The sequence below is a fragment of the Polypterus senegalus genome, chromosome 11, assembly GCF_016835505.1.
Source record: "Polypterus senegalus isolate Bchr_013 chromosome 11, ASM1683550v1, whole genome shotgun sequence".
NCBI lineage: Eukaryota > Metazoa > Chordata > Cladistia > Polypteriformes > Polypteridae > Polypterus > Polypterus senegalus.
In genome coordinates, this window is record NC_053164.1 from 12168065 (window position 1) to 12188998 (window position 20934).

The 20934-nt window shown below is 43.6% G+C and overlaps 1 protein-coding gene across 2 annotated transcripts in view; it reads left to right on the top strand.

Moving 5' to 3' along the window:
• LOC120538668 (4F2 cell-surface antigen heavy chain) overlaps nt 1-20934 on the top strand; it is a 66657-nt gene that overhangs the window by 31152 nt on the left and 14571 nt on the right. For both annotated transcript variants that reach the window (XM_039768056.1, XM_039768054.1), the window contains exons 5-7: nt 8481-8558; nt 17682-17743; nt 18117-18306. In XM_039768056.1, the coding sequence (XP_039623990.1) occupies nt 8481-8558; nt 17682-17743; nt 18117-18306 (330 nt within the window). The remainder of the gene's footprint in view (nt 1-8480; nt 8559-17681; nt 17744-18116; nt 18307-20934) is intronic.

The following is a 20934-nucleotide window of genomic DNA, read 5'->3' on the forward strand; positions in this document are numbered from 1 at the left end:
TTTCTCAGCATCTTTCAGTGATATAAGATGTCTAACTTTTATGTTTCTTAAGTGAAAAAATGCTGTCCTAGTGGTCTGATGAATTTGCGATTTTAAAAATCAGATTACAGTCAACAATTACCCCTAAGCTTTATACTTCCGTCTTAACTTTTAATCCTAATGCATCAAGTTTATTTCTGATAACCTCATTGAATCCATTATTGCCAATTGCTAAAATTTCAGTTTTCTTTGTTTTAGTTTGAGAAAATTACTATTCATCCATTCAGAAATACCAGTAAAACATTTATGCCATTTGATATGGGATTTGTAAAAGGAATACTAAGGTTTGTGATGCACCATCTGTTGGAATGAAACAATGAGTTTTATTGCTTCATGCATTCCAACAGATGGTGCATTATAAACGTTAATGCTGAGGTTCATGTTGATTACTTAGATTTCATCCCTTATGTGATGTGTAGCACAGCCAGTATATACGATGCAGACTACCTGCCATGGGTGACGTCATCCAAACCACACCAAAACTGACTCTTGTTAACTCTTGTATTTTTGCTCGTCAAGTTCAGGGTCCCGGCCGCACTAGAGACAATGCTAGACAGGGTGCCAGACCCTCTCAGTTGGTCACCTCCTCTCGCTTGCTTTGAGTAAAAGGATCTATCGTCGGTTTTGATGGCCTAGTTGGCCGAGGTCTCCAGGACTTGTGACTGTCTAACTTTGACTTTCTCTTGTATAACTGACACTGGAGTTTCTGTCGTCTTTGTCAACTGGCCATAGTTCAACACATAAGTAATGGGTGGATATTGCTGGGGTAGTCGCATCAGTAATAACTTGTAAAGCCCTGTTATCCGTGAACTGCTCTTTGTCTAATCTCCATGAAAAGTGCTCTCTCTCGACTTTGTGCCCAGTGGTACATGAAGTATTACGATGACGCCAAGCCGATGTGTCAAGTGCCAGTCCTGTTCATACCCAGTAAGTGAAGGTCTTTGTTAATGTACTACGCCCAGGTCCTCCTTGGCCAGTTTGGGTAGTCTGTTATTGTCTATATGTATTAAATGGCCGAACAAAGCCAGGCATATTTTGTGTAGCTTGAGATGGATGGGCAGCTCTTGTCCAGACCGTATCTGTACTGGTCATTTCCTGTCCTTGTATGGGCACGATGCATCATAAGCAGAGTAAATCAAAGCTGTACAGTTTAGCGTGGTGTGCTTTCTTGTGGGACTGTGTTTGTCTTGGTAGAGTTCTCTATGGTGGCACGGTGGCGCAGTGAGTAGCGCTGCTGCCTTACTGTTAGGAGACCAGGGTTTGCTTTCTGGGTCCTCCCTGCGTGGAGTTTGAATGTTCTCTCCATGTCTGCATGGGTTTCCTCCCACAGCCCAAAGACATGCAGGTTAGGTGCATTGGCAATCCTAAATTGTCCCTCGTGTGTGCTTGGTGTGTGTGTTTGCCCGGCAGTGGGCTGGTGCCCTGCTCAGGGTTTGTTTCCTGCCTAGTGCTCTGTGTTGGCTGAGATTGGCTCCAGCAGACCCCGGTAACCCTGTGTTAGGATATAGCGGGTTGGATAATGGATGGATGGCCGAGTTCTCGATTACTCCACTTTCCCTTTTTTGTATTATTAATGCGTAGCCTTTGTCAGAATGTTTCAAATCTCACAGACTTACTACTGTTTATAAGGTATTGTAGTATATAACTTCTTCCCACCTTCCCTTCTACATTTATAATCTCGGGCAATTACACAGAGAAAAAAGACAAGCAGACGTTAAGTTACACTTTAAATGTATTGTTGATAATATTCATAATTAATAAGTACAAGAGAATATTGGGTACACATCAGCATTTATCAGGTTGCATGGTTATTTCAGGTGGCACATAGACTTGTTTGTTACCAGTTGTCCTCATTTTTGATCAGCATTCTTCAGAACAGGCCGCATGCCTGTCTCAATATGGCTGCTGAGTTATGCTCTCAGCGTGGTCATCTTTTCAGTCCAAGGTGTTTGAGAGAGAGGGAGAGTAAAGCAAGCAAATGTATTGATTCTCTGTTCAAACCCTACAGCCAATAGAGCATAATGGTATGTAATGGCTTCCGATTTAAAACCAAACGAGCAACTTTAGACCAATAGTATCCTGGTGACGCTTGGATTGCGTTGCAGTCATTAAGGTCATGCTTTTTATCACAGAAAAGACTGTGCTTACCGTATATACGCTTGGTCGTCTCCTTTTTATTTCCCTTTCCAATGGTAGCAGCAAAATTTGAGACAGAGTTGCCCTTTCTCATTCAGCCTTTCGCTGGATAATTTTTGTGATCAGTTTTGTCCTTTTCCTTCTTGAAGGTGCTGATGTCTGTTCGTCCAGATAGTCCACTGAATCGGCAAGAGAGGTTCGCCTGCTCTCCGTACTTTCAATACTCTGTACATTGCCCCCAATACAATTTGGTAAGGTGACGCTTGCCAGCTAGGTAGTTGGCCTCCATGTGGCGGTTGACTGAGAGAGTCCTGCAGGGAATCATTTGCCAAGCTGGTTTTAGGTACTTCCCGAATCTTGTCGTAAAATTCACTATCCTGACTTAGTCATAAGTTGTAAGGGTTAAACATGAATGCTTCCCACTAATATTACATTGCTTTGTCTAAGTTAAAAATAAAGTTCTAGTTGGGGAGCCTGCACTGGTACAGCACATTGCCACACCCACTACACGACGAAACAACTCAGGATCCCGGTTGGCAACCCCCCAGGCAGACACGCGGTTCAGTCCCACCCTCTGGAAATGATCCTCTATCTGCCACAGCCAGGTGTTACGTGGGCGACCCCTTGGCCTCGTCCAGCCACTCGGGTCCCCAACAATGAGCATCTTACGAGCCAGATCACCCTCTGGGAAATGCGCCACATGGCCGTAGTGCCATAACTGACGCTTCTTCACAATGCAGTTAATGTACCTTATTCGAGACTCCATGAGCAACACAAAGTGAAACCAGCGGCACCCAAGGATTCTTCGAACAGACAGTACCAAAGGAGTCCTGTTTTCATCTCGGGTCACTGGATAGCATCCATGTCTCGCAACCATATAGCAGGACAGGATGCACCAGGACTCAAAAGACTTGGACCTTTGTCCTTTTGCAGAGATATCAGGAGCGCCACACAGCCCTATCCAGTGACCTCATGACCCCCAATGCTCTCCCAATCCGTCTACTGACTTCATAGGAAGAGTCAACAGAGACATGAATGTCACTGCCAAAGTAAGTAAACCTCTCGGCAAGGTCGACGCTCTCTCTGCAAACAGACACACTGCTGATGGCCGTGCCCAAGAGGTCATTAAAGGCCTGGCTCTTGGTTTTTATCAGGACACTCACAAGCCCAGACACTCGGACTCCTCGCTCAATCTCTCGAGCGTCCAGATCAGAGCCTCCATTGACGTGAAGATCACAGCATCGTCAGCAAAGTCAAGATCCATGAATCTCTCTTCACCAACAGATGCCCCCCAGCTGCTGGACCCCACGACCTTACCCAACACCCAGTCGATACAAGCATTGAACAGAGTAGGGAGCAGAACACACTTGACGAACCCCAGAATCCACTGGGAGAAGCACAGAGGTCCTGCCTCCACTCTGCACAGCATTCACAGTACCAGAGTACAAATAAAGACCTACAGTGGGATGCAAAAGTTTGGGCAACCTTGTTAATAGTCATTATTTTCCTGTATAAATCGTTGGTTGTTACGATAAAAAATGTCAGTTAAATATATCATATAGGAGACACACAGTGATATTTGAGAAGTGAAATGAAGTTTATTGGATTTACAGAAAGTGTGCAATAATTGTTCAAACAAAATCAGGCAGGTGCATAAATTTGGGCACCGTTGTCATTTTATTGATTCCCAAACTTTTAGAACTAATTAATGGAACTCCAATTGGCTCGGTAAGCTCAGTGACCCCTGACCTACATACACAGGTGAATCCGAGTATTTAAGGGGTCCATTGTAAGTTTCCCTCCTCCTTTCATTTTCTCTGAAGAGTAGCAACATGGGGGTCACAAAACAACTCTCAAATGACCTGAAGACAAAGATTGTTCACCATCATGGTTTAGGGAAGGATACAGAAAGCTGTCCCAGAGATTGAAGCTGTCTGTTTCCACAGTTAGGAACATATTGAGGAAATGGAAGACCACAGGCTCAGTTCAAGTTAAGGCTCGAAGTGGCAGACCAAGAAAGATTTCGGATAGACAGAAGTGACGAATGGTGAGAACAGTCAGAGTCAACCCACAGACCAGCACCAAAGACCTACAACATCATCTTGCAGCAGATGGAGTCACTGTGCATCGTTCAACCATTCGGCGCACTTTACACAAGAAGATGCTGTATGCGAGAGTGATGCAGAGGAAGCACAAACAGAGCCGCTTGAGGTCTGCTCAAGCACATTTGGACAAGCCAGCTTCATTTTGGAATAAGGTGCTGTGGACTGATGAAACTAAAATGGAGTTATTTGGGCATAACAAGGGCGTTATGCATGGAGGAAAAAGAACACAGCATTCCAAGAAAAACACCTGCTACCTACAGTAAAATATGGTGGTGGTTCCATCATGCTGTGGGGCTGTGTGGCCAGTGCAGGGACTGGGAATCTTGTCAAAGTTGAGGGACGCATGGATTCCACTCAGTATCAGCAGATTCTGGAGACCAATGTCCAGGAATCAGTGACAAAGCTGAAGCTGCGCTGGGGCTGGATCTTTCAACAAGACAACGACTCGAAACACTGCTCAAAATCCACTAAGGCATTCATGCAGAGGAACAAGTACAACGTTCTGGAATGGCCATCTCAGTCCCCAGACCTGAATATAATTGAAAATCTGTGGTGTGAGTTAAAGAGAGCTGTCCATGCTCGGAAGCCATCAAACCTGAATGAACTAGAGATGTTTTGTAAAGAGGAATGGTCCAAAATACCTTCAACCACAATCCAGACTCTCATTGGAACCTACAGGAAGCGTTTAGAGGCTGTAATTTCTGCAAAAGGCGGATCTACTAAATATTGATTTCATTTCTTTCTTGTGGTGCCCAAATTTATGCACCTACCTGATTTTGTTTGAACAATTATTGCACACTTTCTGTAAATCCAATAAACTTCATTTCACTTCTCAAATATCACTGTGTGTGTCTCCTATATGATATATTTAACTGACATTTTTTATCGTAACAACCAACGATTTATACAGGAAAATAATGACTATTAACAAGGTTGCCCAAACTTTTGCATCCCACTGTACAAAATATTTATCAACTTGTATCCAAAATTTCACACCACAACGGGGACAATGTCTCTGCTCCATACAGAAGATTTGGGATGATAACGTTGTTATAGACTTTCATCTTGGTGTATATGGAGAGTTGGGGCGAGTTAAAAATTATCCGCACTCCAGCTGTAGAATTTATTTTAATCAACTCTCAGAAAAGACAAATGCAGAATTTTTCGACATAATCACCCTGCTTTTCAATACACTTTGTCCATCTGTCAACAAGCTTTCGTATTCCTTGATTGGAAAATTGTTTTGGGCTGAGCTGCGAGCCACGAATACACCGCTGTCTTCATCAGATGTGAATCTTCGTCCTCATGGAGCTTCTTTCAGGGAACCAAACGGGTGATAGTCCGATCGGGCAAGATGAGGACTATAGGGAAGATGCTGTAACACCTCAAAGCAAAGTTTTTCCTGAGTGTCCATAGTGTTGGCAGTGTTGTGCAGACATGCATTGTAATGCAAGAACACAATGCTTTTGCATTTTGAGCATCTCGCTGTTGATTGTTGAACTCTTTTCTTGCTGATGTTCCAAAAGTAGCCCTTGAGAATCTCCGAAAACTGTAAGCATTAATTTTCCATCTGATGGTCGACCTCAACTTTTTCTTGGTCGGCATTTTGTGGAGGTTTCCATTTCATACTCTGCCGTTTTACTCTCAGGCTCGTAGCGATGAATCCATGTCTCGTCACCTTCCTTAGAGTGGCGGTCCAAATTTTGTTTGCAGTCATCCAAATGCTTCTGTTTGTGATCTTCTGTGAGTTGTTTTAGTACCCATCTCGTACAAAGTTTTCAAAACCCCAGTCGGTTGTGGATTATTGCATAGGCTGATTTGCAGGTTATTTGCCACATAATCTGCTGTCACTCGTCTATTCAACAGAATCGTTTCATGTGCTCGCTCCATGTTCTTAGTTGTGGACGGGCGCCCGGCTCCTTCATGGCTGACACTTATGTGACCTTCCTTGAACTTCTCTATCCATTCATATACACCTCTTTGAGACAAAACACTTTCTCCATACTGTGCACAAAGTCTTCGATTAAATATTGGGCACTCCCTCAGACCACAGAAATGAATCCTTGCATGTTGCTCTTCTTTCTTACAAATCGCAAGCAGGGCAGCCATTGTTTCTCACACCTCAGTTACAAATGATTTGATGTAACACATTCACACCTGCACAGCAGTGACTGGGGAGTCGGGGACCTCATACAGAAAGACCGCTCTGATAAGAGACTGCTGTCGACACAAGTTTTAATCTAATTGTGGTGCCGATCACTGTTGACTCACCCTTTGTGTGTGTGTGTGTGTGTGTGTGTGTGTGTGTGTGTGTTTTGTTAGGTCCATAAATATTTGGACAGAGACAACTTTTTTTCTAATTTTGGTTCTGTACATCACCACAATGAATTTTAAATGAAACCACTCGGATGCAGTTGAAGTGCAGACTTTCAGCTTTAATTCAGTGGGTTGAACAAAACTATTACATAAAAATGTGAGGCAACTAAAACATTTTTTTGACCACAATCCCTTCATTTCAGGGGCTCAAAAGTAATATGTTATTTTATTTTAAGAGATTATTTTAATTTCCTTCATTTTTTTTATTTCTTGATCTGCCAGTACTAAAGTTGTAGTGAATGAGCTATTCTCCCCCCCGACAAGGGGGCTGCTAGTGCTGAGCGTCAATCATTTAAAAGCCTGTACACCAGCTGTCCTTTTTTCTTACTACCTTTTCTCGCATGACGTCAAAGTGTCTTCCGAGAAGATCAGATCTCATCTCCCTTGTCGTCTTCCCAAGATTTTTTTTTATTTATTTATTATAAAGAGTTATATAGATATAGGAATAGTGTGTGTGTGTATAGATGTAGGTAGGTAGTGTGTGTGTGTGTGTGTGTGTGTGTGTGTGTGTGTGTGTGTATACTGTAGATACTGAGATATATAGATATAGTGTGTGTGTGGAGATGTATAATAGAGAGAGAGAGAGAAAGATACTGCGTGTATAGATAGATATTGTGGACTAAGCCCCGGACACAGACAGGTAGGCATGTTTAATAACCACCACACGTTTATTTACAAAGTCAATAATAAAGTGCCACACAACCCACTTTATCCCAAAGTCCAGGCCTCTCACACTCTTGCCTCACTCTTCTGGGTGTGGCGGAAGTGCGGAGGTCCAGGGCTCTGTAGGCATTGGGACGACCCCTGGTGGTGAACACGGGCCGATACAGGGTTGAGCTTCCAAGCTCCCTACCCATGGTCCCCAAAGCAACCAGGGTGGCCACCCTGTCATGGTGTGGAGGTGGTGTATATATATTTATATTTATATATATATATATATTTATATTATATATATATATATATATATATATATATATATATATATATATATATATATATATATATATATATAATATAACACACACAGCTACCTTATCTCTGTTAAGGTAAAGTTTTCTGTCATGTGTACATCGTTCAGCCTTGACCACACCCCTCCACACCACTCACCCAATCATTACTCCTACTGCGCACACCCTCTCTCCGTCCCATACCGTGACTCTCTCTCAGTGCTGCTACCTCGCCCTTCAACACAGTTGCTTATAATGGCGAGGCAGAAAAGCAAATGATCCATTCAAAAACAGAATTTTAGATTGCGATAGAAAAATAGTTGCTAGACCTGACAATGACCGTCAAAAAAGAAAATTAACCAAAAAGAGCTGCATGTAATAAAAATGAAGAACAAAGAAAATCATTCAATAAATGTGAAAGAGAAAAATTTCCTGAACAATAAGCAAATCGAAATGCAAAAAAGCAATGTTTATAGATTGCAAGTTCGAGGATACTGCTATTCATAATATTGTTTTTAATCAAGTGTTAATTTAATTGAAATTATTTTCTTTTTATTACGTTTTACTTTTTAACTATGTTTTATTATTCCTTTGTATTTAAAATAGACAGCTGTAGTGAAATATTCAAGTAACTGATTTTCTATCTATAATAACTGGACCAAACAGTCTTCCTCCTGCACCCTGCATACTCTTCTATATACCATCCCTTAAAATACATGTGTTTTCTGTAATGGAGGGGCACCCAGATGCCTGTGAGATAGCGGGTGCTCCGTGCCCGCCCAAGGGTTGGCGAGTGAAGCCAGCAGGGGGTAGAGCCCCTTAGTATATAAATAAAAAAAGTTTGCTTAACAATTTGCCTATCTTTCTTTTCTTTCAGAATGCCCTGCAATTTTGGTTGGATCTAAATGTGGCAGGATTCAGAATCTGTAATGAAGACCTTCTCCTGACCAATGAGGTATTTCTATATGAACAGCATTAATTTAACCCAGACTGCAGCAGCAGATGTTTTGCTTTGATGGGCTTTTATAATGCCAAGCGGATTACATGACAGTTAGCATTGCTGCCTCACAGAGGTTTGAATCCCACCGTCTGAGTTCGTATGTTTTCTGTCTGTGTGCGCATTTTCCTCTGGATAAGATTTTGTGGGATGCCAGATATAATAGCATCAGAGTAATCTATACGTGAGGTGACTCGGGCATTAACCAATACTTCAGTACTGTGTTGTGTAAGAACAGGACAAAGTCTAGAAATGTTCCGGAGATGGAAGATGGCAGTCTGAGAGATGTTACTTATATGGGAGGAATCATTTAATAATAATTATTGAATTGCCATTGTTAGTGTATAAATGGATATAAATAATTGCATTTAAGCGATTCTCCAAAATCTGTCTTATGTAAACGATACTGTTTTAAACGTTAATGTTTTCTCATCAGAAATCGCTGTTTCCACGTCTACCTGTATTAGTTTAAATGGCACTTTTGCCACTAGCAATATGGCGGACGTGCTGACTTATCGTGTCGACTGGACAACACAGTGAATGCGGCGTCTACCTATATATGTCTATGGTCCCGGCCAGGCATGGACCCCAGCCATTCGCCACAATGCATAAAACTGAATCGTGCACAATATTAGCATGATCTCCTTAATGCAAGGCAGCAGCGCTACCACTGCACCACTGTGTATATATGAGACCCTTCAAATGGCAGCATTGATGGTTTTTTCACTCTGTTCAATGCACTTTGTAATGTTTGCATTAAGGAGATCATGCTAATATTGTGCACGATTGTTTTATGCATTGTGGTGAATGGCTGAGGTCCATGCCAGGCCGGGACCATAGACGTGTATAGGTAGAAGCCGCATTCACTGTGTTGTCCAGTCGACACGATAAGTAATTAACACCCATGAATACAACGTCTACTGCACTCTGAGGGAGCAGAGATGCGTTTTAAATCGCCACATGTGTGATTAGGCATGGCTTTGTTCCACATCCCCACATTCTGTTGATGATATGACGTGATTTTTGGTGCTTTTGTGAGGATCTCAGGGTACCTCCCTAGAGAGGGCTGACTGACAGGATCAGGGTGAGAGGGGAGCGAATGGTAAGCAAGCAGAAAGAGGCAGAAAAGTGGAAGGCTACCTTTGTTTTGGAGGTGTCCCTGTGATCCAGACAAGGAGTGGTCCGGCACTATTTATAGCGTGGCATTTATAGCGTTGGCATTTTGAAGATTCCCAAACCCCCCGAGGAGAAGTGGCTCCTGCGAATCTATCTTATTCGCCAGATCAACACAGTATCATAGACAACAGGTGCTATATAAAAGTACTAGGTGACTCCGCCCACATAGCAGTGAAACAGGACAATGAGGAATGCCCCGCCCAGCTCCCCAATCCTGACATCAAGCTCCTCCCCTCGGCCTACAGCCTCTTTCTCAGATTAGCATGAATATATCGCTACTGCAAGTGAACTATAATACTTCGCGTGATGAGAGAAGTCGCAAAATCAACCAGAAAATTCAAGCAAATTCTAGGAAAAAACCTGATTTATAAATCTGTAATGTAGTTCTGCTGTGAAAAGCAGATTTGGATTTTATATATAAACTGCTCCAAAAAATTAAAGGAACACTTTGAAAACACATCAGATCTCAATGGGGGGGAAACAAATCCTGCTGGATATCTTTACTGGTATGGTGTTGCGTTGGGAATGAAAGGCTGGCACATCATTTGATGGAAATGAAAATGATCAACTTACAGAGGGCGGAATTCAAAGACACCATGTAAATCAAAGGAAAAAAATGATGTGGCAGGCAGGCGAGTCCAAAATCATACTCTGTAATTTGTATGCCCCCCCTTCCCCATATGCCTGACAACATCCTAATGAGACGGATGGTGTCCTGGGGGGGGGGATCTCCTCCCAGATCTGGACCAAGGCATCACTGAGCTCCTGGACACTAAGGCGTTGGATGGACTGAAACATAATGTCCCACCCAGAGGTGTTCTATTGGATTGAGGTCAAGCGAGTGAGTGTGGTGGGCCAGTCAATGGTATCAATTCCTTCATCCTCCAGGAACTGCCTGCATACTCTCGCCACATGAGGCCAGGAATTGTCGTGCACCAGGAGGAACCCAGGAGCCACAGCACCAGCTTAGGGGTCTGACGGTGGGTCCATGGATTTCGCCCTGATACCTAATGGCAGTCAAGGTGCCAAGGTTGTCTAGTCTGTAGAGGTCTTTGCGTCCCTCTATGGATATGCCTCCCCAGATATACCATCACTGACCCACCACCAAACCAATCAAACCGCCTGTCTGTCTCCTGGAATCTCCTCCATGCCCTTAAGACTGTGCTGGGAGACACGGAAAACCTTCTGGCAATGGCACATATTGATGTGCCTGCCATCCTGGAGAAGATGGACTACCTGTGCCACCTCTGTAGGGTCCAGGTATGGCCTCATGCTACCAATAGTGACGCTGACCGTAGCCAAATGCAAAACAATTGAAATAAACTAATGAGGAGAGAAAAATGTCTGTGGCCTCCCTCCACCTGTTAAACCATTCATTCCTGTTTTAGTGGTCGTCTCATTGTTGCCCTTCTAGTGCACCAAAGCAGCTGAAACTGATGAACAAGCCCCTCTGCTACTTAACTGAACAGATCAATAGCCCACAAGGTTCATTGGCATGATGCTATACTCTCATTTTTTTTGCCTGAAGGGGCCTGAGTTGCCTCGAAAGCTTGCATATTGTAATATTTTTAGTTAGCCAATAAAAGGTCTCATTTTTCTTGGCTTTTCTCTGCATTCATAATGGCTAACACGGTACCACACCCTAGTACTACAGAGATTATTATTACTATTATTATTATTACTCACATTTCTAGACACACAGGAACGCTCTGCATTGTGGGTTGAATGTTGCTTGGCGACATGGAGGGTATCATTCATGGTCTGTATTACAGTAGGAATTTCTGAAATATTTTACTTGGGGTTTTTTTTTTTGTTTTGTTTTGTTTCCATCCACCCCCACCCAACCCCTACTGTTTCTAGTGGGGCCACAGGCAATATGACTCGGAGGATCCTTCTGAGCCGTATATGCCCTGTGGGCCACCATTTGAAAAGGTCGGTCCTAAGGTGACCCCTTTTTGCTTTTTAGACTCCTTATTTTGACCATAACACAATGCCTCAAATCTCATACTCTTGCCGCACTTTCAGGGTTGACTGTTATTGTAGTAACCCCAGATTGTTAGAGCACCAGGACATACATACATACAAACAAACCGGATTCCAAAAAAGTTGGGACACTATACAAATCGTGAATAAAAACTGAATGCAATGATGTGGAGGTGCCAACTTCTAATATTCAGAATAGAACATAAATCACGGAACAAAAGTTTAAACTGAGAAAATGTATCATTTTAAGGGAAAAATATGTTGATTCAGAATTTCATGGTCAACAAATCCCAAAAAAGTTGGGACAAGGCTATTTTCACCACTGTGTGGCATCTCCACTTCTTACAACACTCAACAGACGTCTGGGGACCGAGGAGACCAGTTTCTCAAGTTCAGAAATAGGAATGCTCTCCCATTCTTGTCTAATACAGGCCTCTAACTGTTCAATCGTCTTGGGCCTTCTTTGTCGCACCTTCCTCTTTATGATGCGCCAAATGTTCTCTATAGGTGAAAGATCTGGACTGCAGACTGGCGATTTCAGTAACTGGATCCTTCTCCTACTCAATCATGATGTTGTGATTGATGCAGAATGTGGTCTGGCATTATCTTGTTGAAAAATGCAGGGTCTTCACTGAAAGAGATGTCGTCTGGATGGGAGCATATGTTGTTCTAGAACCTGAATATATTTTTCTGCATTGATGGTGCCTTTCCAGACATGCAAGCTGCCCATGCCACACGCACTCATGCAACCCCATACCATCAGAGATGCAGGCTTCTGAACTGAGCATTGATAACAACTTGGGTTGTCCTTGTCCTCTTTGGTCCGGATGACATGGCGTCCCAGATTTCCAAAAGAACTTGAATCGTGACTCGTCTGACCACAGAACAGTCTTCCATTTTGCCACACTCCATTTTAAATGATCCCTGGCCCAGTGACAACGCCTGAGCTTGTGGATCTTGCTTAGAAATGGCTTCTTCTTTGCACTGTAGAGTTTCATCTGGCAATGGCGGATGGCACGGTGGATTGTGTTCACTGACAATGGTTTCTGGAAGTATTCCTGAGCCCATTCTGTGATTTCCTTTACAGTAGCATTCCTGTTTGTGGTGCAGTGTCGTTTAAGGGCACGGAGATCACGGGCATCCAGTATGGTTTTACGGCCTTGACCCTTACGCACAGAGATTGTTCCAGATTCTCTGAATCTTTGGATGATGATATGCACAGTTGATGATGATAGATGCAAAGTCTTTGCAATTTTTCTCTGGGTAACACCTTTCTGATATTGCTCCACTATCTTTCTGCGCAACATTGTGGGAATTGGTGATCCTCTACCCATCTTGGCTTCTGAGAGACACTGCCACTCTGAGAAGCTCTTTTTATACCCAATCATGTTGCCAATTGACTGAATTAGTGTTTTTTGGTCTTCCAGCTCGTCGTTATGCTCAAATTTACTTTTTCCAGCCTCTTATTGCTACTTGTCCCAACTTTTTTGGGATTTGTTGACACCGTGAAATTTTGAATCAACATATTTTTCCTTTAAAATGATACATTTACTTGGATTAAACGTTTGATCTGTCATCTACGTTCTATTACAAATAAAATATTGACATTTGCTATCTCCACATCATTGCATTCAGTTTTTATTCACAATTTGTTTATATGTATATGTATATGTATATGTATATGTGTATGTGTATATGTGTATATATATGTATATATGTGTATGTATATATAAAAAATATTTTATTTATTTCACTAAGGCAAGACAACCATGGAAAGCATGCCGAAAGGGGCGTGGATTAACTAAGCCGGCGACAAGTGAGACACCAATGGCGCATGCAGAAAGGAGCCATGCACTCCAACTCCAAGACCATTGGATACGACGATAACTCGCAGAACCACGCCCACCAGCTCGGACACGATGACACAGAAAAACTGGTGTCATTTATATTCGTCTGTCGTAGAGGTCACATGCAGCTCCGACCCATGTTGACTGTTCATAGAGGCATGTTTCTCGCGGAGGTGAATCGCCATATGCAGCGTGTAAAACTGTTTGCGAGGGGTATCCCATGGGATCCTTACAACATTCCTTTACAACTGAGGTTATGGCAGCCAAAACCGCACAGAGCAATGAAAAGTCTACGCGAGTTACAGGTGCTTCTGGACTGTGCAAAGACGACAATGACTCGAGTGACAAGTTGGAGGTGGGCACATGAGCAGGCAGTGCATACTGAACGAGAAATCCGCACACTAGCTTGACGGAGGGAGCGAGTGGATGTCCTTCTCCTCTCCTCCCGTTCCACCCTGAGCGCCGCACAGACGATTGTGTGTTGGTTTGTTCCGTGCATTGTTACAATGTTGCTTTTCTTGATGATTTATTACATTATCGATATTTCAAATGTTCATTTTCTCCCTGTGCTTAAGAATTATTAAAACTGGCCTGATTATGCGGTGTATGGTGCGCTACGGTTTGGCTAGTTGTAGATAATATGCTTGGCATACAAATGGGAGTGTTGGCAAAGTATTAATGCAACCTCTATAATAGGCGATCAGGTCACTCTCTGTCGTAGTATGTTTGGTCTCTTCTCCGATATGATTGGCCATCTGCATGAATAGAATGGCTCAGTGGGATGGTTTTTGTACTTTCTGCAAAAAGGGATTGAAAGACAGGAGAAAGAAGGTGAAGGGCTCATTTATACGTCACGCTCATGAGGCTTACCGCACACATCATGGCTGCCATGCGTTCCCAGCGTTCATTTGACGCGTCTTCGGAAATTTAACGCGACGCGTGCGTGAGTTGCAGTGCCGGCAAAAAGTCGGGGGGCGCAGTGTGCTAAAAGTTGGAATGTAACGTCAGAGTCTCGGGCTACTATCAACATGTGACAGAAAGCCACTTTGCGGATCTTACGGCCTGCTTGATGTTTGATGTGGTGAAGCAAAATGCAGACGTACAGATGCATTTGTGACGCTTTTATATTCAAGCGTTGCGTATTCTCGATCGTAATGACACGATACATTTTAAGTCTTGCATGCCATCTTTTGTCGTGTGTTGTGTGTGTTTTTTTTTTCCTTCTCCTTGGGGCTTCCTCCTGACCTGACAGCAGTGGCAAACAGCAATAGATCACCACACAGAACACATTAAATTTATGATATTCCAACTCTCTGCACATTTAGAATCCTTAGATTTATACAGAAGTCATTAATTTAGTTTAAATAGTGAATACTGTTGTTAACACACATGGGGGTGACACGTTGGCAGAGCGGTAGCACTGCTGGTATTCCCTGCCTGGAGTTTACATGTTTTCCTGCTGGGTTTCCTTCCAAAGATATGCAGATTTGGTGATGCCCCATCCAGAGATTGTTTCAGCCTCGTGCCCAATGCTATCTGGAATGGACACATCTCTGGATTTAATCAATAAACATTCTTTTCAAAAATATTGCGGTAAAGTGTCATCAGAATTTAATGGGTGTTTAAGGAAATTCACAACGCAGCAAAGCTGAACCTGTTCTCACCGTGATGATATCTTGCACTTCCGCCTGGTGGATTCTTCCAGATTTACATAAACGGCAAGACACTTGCGTAGCAGGATTTTCCGCTGGAGTATGCGTCGCATCGCGTGAAGGGTTCACGATTCAGCTGTTAATTATGACTCGGCTCCCCACAGTCCAGCTCTCCTTATTTTGGCCAAATTTAGTCCCCAAGGCTTGCCAGCCAGTCTGTGTTTGAATTTCAGCTAGTGGCTTTCTCCATGAAGAAGTCTTGTGTTCTCTAATACAGTCATAAATCTCCCCAAGCCACGACTGCAGTTGAAAGTTGAATGTTTTTAGACATTATGTTGTACCTGGCAGGATATATAAAGTTTGACATTAATAACAAATATATACACTATTGGTCAAAAGTTTTGGAACGGCTCAGTTTTTTTTTTTTTCATTTTTTCTTGAAATGCAGACAGTTTAATGTCTTTAAAGTTTCATAAAATCAAGGAATAGAACAAATAAACAATGGCAAAATAGCGAAGGAATCATTAAGTGTGCAAAATTGTATTCAAATTTTTGATTCATCCAAGTAGCCTGCACCTTTTTCTAATAGAACAGCCAAACTGTGGTAACCCTTTGGATTTAGAAAGCCAGTCACTCTCTCTACAACTCCAGCAGAAGAAGCCCAGACCATCGCACTCTTCTATATAAACGTCTACGTGTGGAAGTGTCTGTCTGTCAGACCCGGAAGTGCGAGGCTACAGCATGACGCTCAAAGAGCTGGCAAGGCAGTCTCAAGTTAACGAGTTGGAAGAAGAACGAAGTACAAGGCTACAACATGAAGCCAAAAGAAAGCAACTCTGTGAAAGTGAAACCGCCAAGGAATGATAAACTTGCTTAGCCACTAATACACAAGCGAAGCGAGTACGTCAGCAAAACGAAACCGCCAAGGAGGAAAAAAAAATGCTTAGCCGCTAATACACAAGCGAGGTGAGCACATCGGCAAAATTAAACCTCCGATTTCAGAGAAATTCACTTAGCCACTGATAGACAATGGAGGGACGATCACATCGGCAAATCGAAACCTTAGAGGACAGAGAAACTTGCTTAGCTGCTAATACACAAGCGAGGGGAGCACGTCAGCAAAACAAAACCTCCTGAGGAGAGAGAAATTCACTTAGCCACTGATAGACAATAGAGGGACGATCACACCAGCAAAATGAAACTGCCGACTGTGAATTTCATTTTTGTCTTCTGACGAGTTCAATAGTTTCTAGGAGCTGGGGCGTCTTACAGCACGGGCTTACACAGCTAGTATAATATAAAATCCAACATCTGTCTGTATGTGTCTCTGCTTTTCATGAGGGAACTACTTAACAGATTTAGATCAGGTTATTTTTGTGTGTGTATGTGTGTATGTGTGTGTGTGTGTGTGTGTGTGTATGTGTGTTGATTTTGCAACTTTTCTCCTCATATCATAGTTTGCTTGCAGTACTGATTTTATTTCCACAATTCTGGCTGTGGGCCAAGAGCAGAGGGGGCGGAGCCTTCCACATTCACTCGCCGTCCTCCGTTAGAGTTAGTCTACGTCTCGACGCGTTTTGGAGTGCACCTTGCCTCTGCTTAGCTACCGATACCTGTTGTCTCAACGGACATTATCATCTACAGATTGTTAAGGAGTAACGCTTGATGTTTTTGTGAGAGATCAGAGCTACGTGTGTTTTGGAGGGTAGCTGCTGATTGCTAGACAGAGGTGCTGACAGCCATGTGCTCTTCTCCCCACACGGGGGACTCTTTCCTGTCAGAGCTGAACACGATCAGATACAGTGCCAATGTCTGACGTTGGAGCATACTTGCCTTCCGCTTGGCCAGAATTACATTTTCTTAATTTTTTTTTTATTATTGATTTTTAAAGTTTGTCCTGTTTCACTACTATGTGGGCAAAGCTGCGGGGGACAGCTAGTGTAAAATATTAAATGCAAGACCAAACTTGCTCTTACTTACATATATTTATTACCAAACCCATTTCATCCAAATTCAGGGTTATTACTGGGCAACACCTGTCCTGGCATCCGGTGCAGGGCAGGAACCAAACTTGAATGGGGCACCAGTAGCATCAGGGGTTCTCCCCCACACACGCATCCATTCTCCTTCACTGTGGCCAGTTCAGAGTTACAGAATAATGTGTGTGTCTTTGAAGATGTATGCAGAAGAAAGTCTCAATCGCGGACAGGGAATGTGCGTAACCCACACAGAAAACACCTGGGGTATGGGGTTCAAATCCGGATAGCAGTGCTAACTGCCATGCTACTCCAGACCACCCTTCATTGGGCTAAATGTGTGGAAGTTTTGGAACAACTGGGTGTCCATTTGCCTCGTTTATGGTTTGTCTCTAGCTAATGGTGTGTCCTACCATCCGTACCATTTGCTTTCTTCCCATTGAATAGACTTTATTGCACTGGAGAAGAGCGCTAAAACACCACAGTCCAGACAGACAAGACGATCAAAGGTAATTGAACTATTTGATCCAATTCAGAAGAAGAACCACCCTGTTAGGTTTTTTTTTTATGTTGGGGTTATGTGTGTGTTGCTTTTATTGCGTAGCAGTCACGTAACGTAATGGGGCTGATGGGTGCTGCCTTTGCAGACATAATCATAGTTATGTTTTTGTTCCATGCCATTTTGGTGTGGGGCTCCTTAAAGCAGTGCTAATGTTTGTGATGCACCATCTGTTGGATAACATAGTAAACCAGATGACCACATGGATACACAGGTACTTGTCTTTTTTGTTTAAGGTGGATTGGAAATTCCAAAGATCTATCCATTCTTCTTCTTCTCACAGAGGTGGGCAGCCTGATTTATGATGATTGTTGTACTTTCAGGGTCCTCATCGTCTCTGATGTGAATGGCCTCTTGCGAACAGAAACAACTGCTTTTCAAAAGACTAATGGCTCACTGGCTCCTCTGCTGTACACCCAGCAGCTCCTGCCACCTTCTGTCAAAGGGTCTTCCCTGCATGAAGCTGTGCGCCAGGCACTTCAAGGGCAGCCCACTTCCTGGCCAATCTGGGTGGTGAGTGATCAGCTGTCCCTCATTTGTTTGTTTTATATAAAACTTATGAAACTGGATGGCACAAAGTGATTTAAATTCAACATTACTGAATCATTGTGTGTGTGTGGGTGTGTTTTGGGTGGGTAGGTAGGTATCGTATGTATGTCAGGTGAAAGTGCAATAATTCTTTTATTATAATAATTATGTGCACTAAGCACCCTCCACACTGTACTCGCAAATAAACACAATAATATCAACAATAATCAATCCTCCACTCCCAGACTCGTTGGCCTCCTACCGCTCAGCTCATTGTCTGGGAGTTCCCATGGTTCTTTTATACTCCCTGACCCGGAGGTGTTCCTGCCCAACAGTTCACAAGTTCTTATTCCTTCCTGGTCAGGGTAAATAGTCCTTATCTTCACCCCAGAAGAACGTCGTTTCTTCCTGTAACGGGATTATGATGCACTTCCGGGTTATAGGGCATAAATGAGTCCACTGGCCTCCTGACAGCAACTCCTAGTTGTCCCCAAGGTATCCAGCAGGGCTGTGCATAAAAGCTACATAGTCCTCGGGGCACGTCCATGCTCTCGGGAGAGCTCCTCCTGGCGGCCTGGGCCGGAATATGAAGCTGGCCTTCCACCACTATATATACGCCACATAATCAGGCCGGATTTTTAATAATTTTTAAACACGGAAAGAAAATTAACATTTGAAAAATTGGTAATTAATAAATCGTCAAGAAAAGCAACATTGTAACAATGCACGGAACGAACCAACACACAACCGTCCGTGCGGCGCTCAGGCGCGGAGGGTGGAATGTGAGGAGAGGAGAAGGACGTCCACTCGCTCCCTCCGTCATGCTAGTGTGCTGATTTCTCATCCAGTATACACTGCCTGCTCATGTGCCCACCTCCAACTCGTCACTCGAGTCGTTGTCGTCTTTGCACAGTCCTGATGCTCCTGTGACTCGCGTAGACTTTTCATTGCTCTGTGCGGTTTTGGCTGCCTTTCTATATGTAATCCACCAAGACACCCGACCACGGTAGCAGCGAGGTCTAAGCAGGAGCATCTAAGAAGACGTATGTTTGCGGATGTGAATTGCTGTATGTAGCATGTTAAACAGTTTGCTATGTTGCACGCGGTCGTGCGTTGTAACCGAAAACTCGTTTTTTAAAGACTGCTCACTTCATTGTGTATACGACTGTAGGTAAATGAAATGATGCAACTCTGGAGAGGTCAACATACACTACAGCGTTTTACACGCTGCATACAGCGATTTACATCTGTGACAAACATGCCGCCTCTTAGATAGTCTTGTCGCGTCCACCCTCGTTCTCGAAGCATACACATTGCCTGGTCATGTGGTGCCTCTGTGTGAACCGGTCAGACACCGAGAAGGTCAGCTGCCAAGAGAGCGTCTCGACTGTTGCAGGGCCTGCATTGGTGAAGCAGGTGAGACGGTAATGAAACAGAGGCACAGGGCTTATTGGTTTTTAAAGACTGCCTCCTTCATTGGGTTTTAACCAATGCACGGAACAAAGCCACACACAATCGTCCGTGAGACGCTCGGGCGCAGAGGGTGGAACGGGAGGAGAGGAGAAGGACGTCCACTCCGCTCCCTCCGTCATGCTAGTCTGCTGATTTCTCGTTCGGTATGCACTGCCTGCTCATGTGCCTGTGACTCGCATAGACTTTTCATTGCTCTGTGCGGTTTTGGCTGCCTTTCTATATGTAATCCACCAAGACACCCGACCACGGTGGTAGCGAGGTAGGAGAGGTTGTGTACAAAGTGCAGGAGCATCTAAGAAGACGCATGTTTGTTGCGGATGAGAATTGCTGTATGTAGCGTGTAAAACAGTTTGCTATGGTGCATGCGGTCATGCGTCGTAATCGAAAACTCAAATTTTTTAAAGACTGCTCACTTCATTGTGTTTTAACCTCAGTTGTAAAGGAATGTTTTAAGGATCCCATGGGATACCCCTCGCAAAAAGGTTTACACGCTGAATATGGCGATTCACCTCCGCGAGAAACATGCCTCTATGAACAGTCAACGTGGGTCGGAGCTGCATGTGACCTCTACGACAGACGAATATAAATGACGCCGGTTTTTCTGTGTCGTCATGTCTGAGTTGGTAGGCGTGGCTCTGTGAGTTGTCGTCGTATCCAATGGTCTTGGAGTTGGTGGGCGTGGCTGCTTCCTGTGTGCGCCATAGGTGTCTCACTTGTTGGCAGCTTAGTGAGTCCACTCCCCTTCTGGCGTGCTTTCCATGGTTGTCTTGCCTTAGTGAATTTTTATTATAATTTTTATTTTATAATATATTGGTCCAGATCTAATTATGCAGTTTTCATGACACTATAACTTGAGTTTATTACATAGAAAATCACCCGAAAAATCTCGAACCATCGAAGTGTGCGAACTGATGACATGAACAATTGTCTTGTTGAACTGGAATCGTCCCCACGTAAATCAAAGTCATTCAGACGATCTGGACCGCCTTGTGTGTGTGTGTATTGAATATATATCTATCCATCCATTATCCAACCCGCTTTATCCCAACGACTGAGTCACGGGGGTCCGCTGGAGCCAATCCCAGCCAACACTGGGCAGGGCGCCAGCCCACTGCTACATATAGTGTGTGTGTGTGTGTG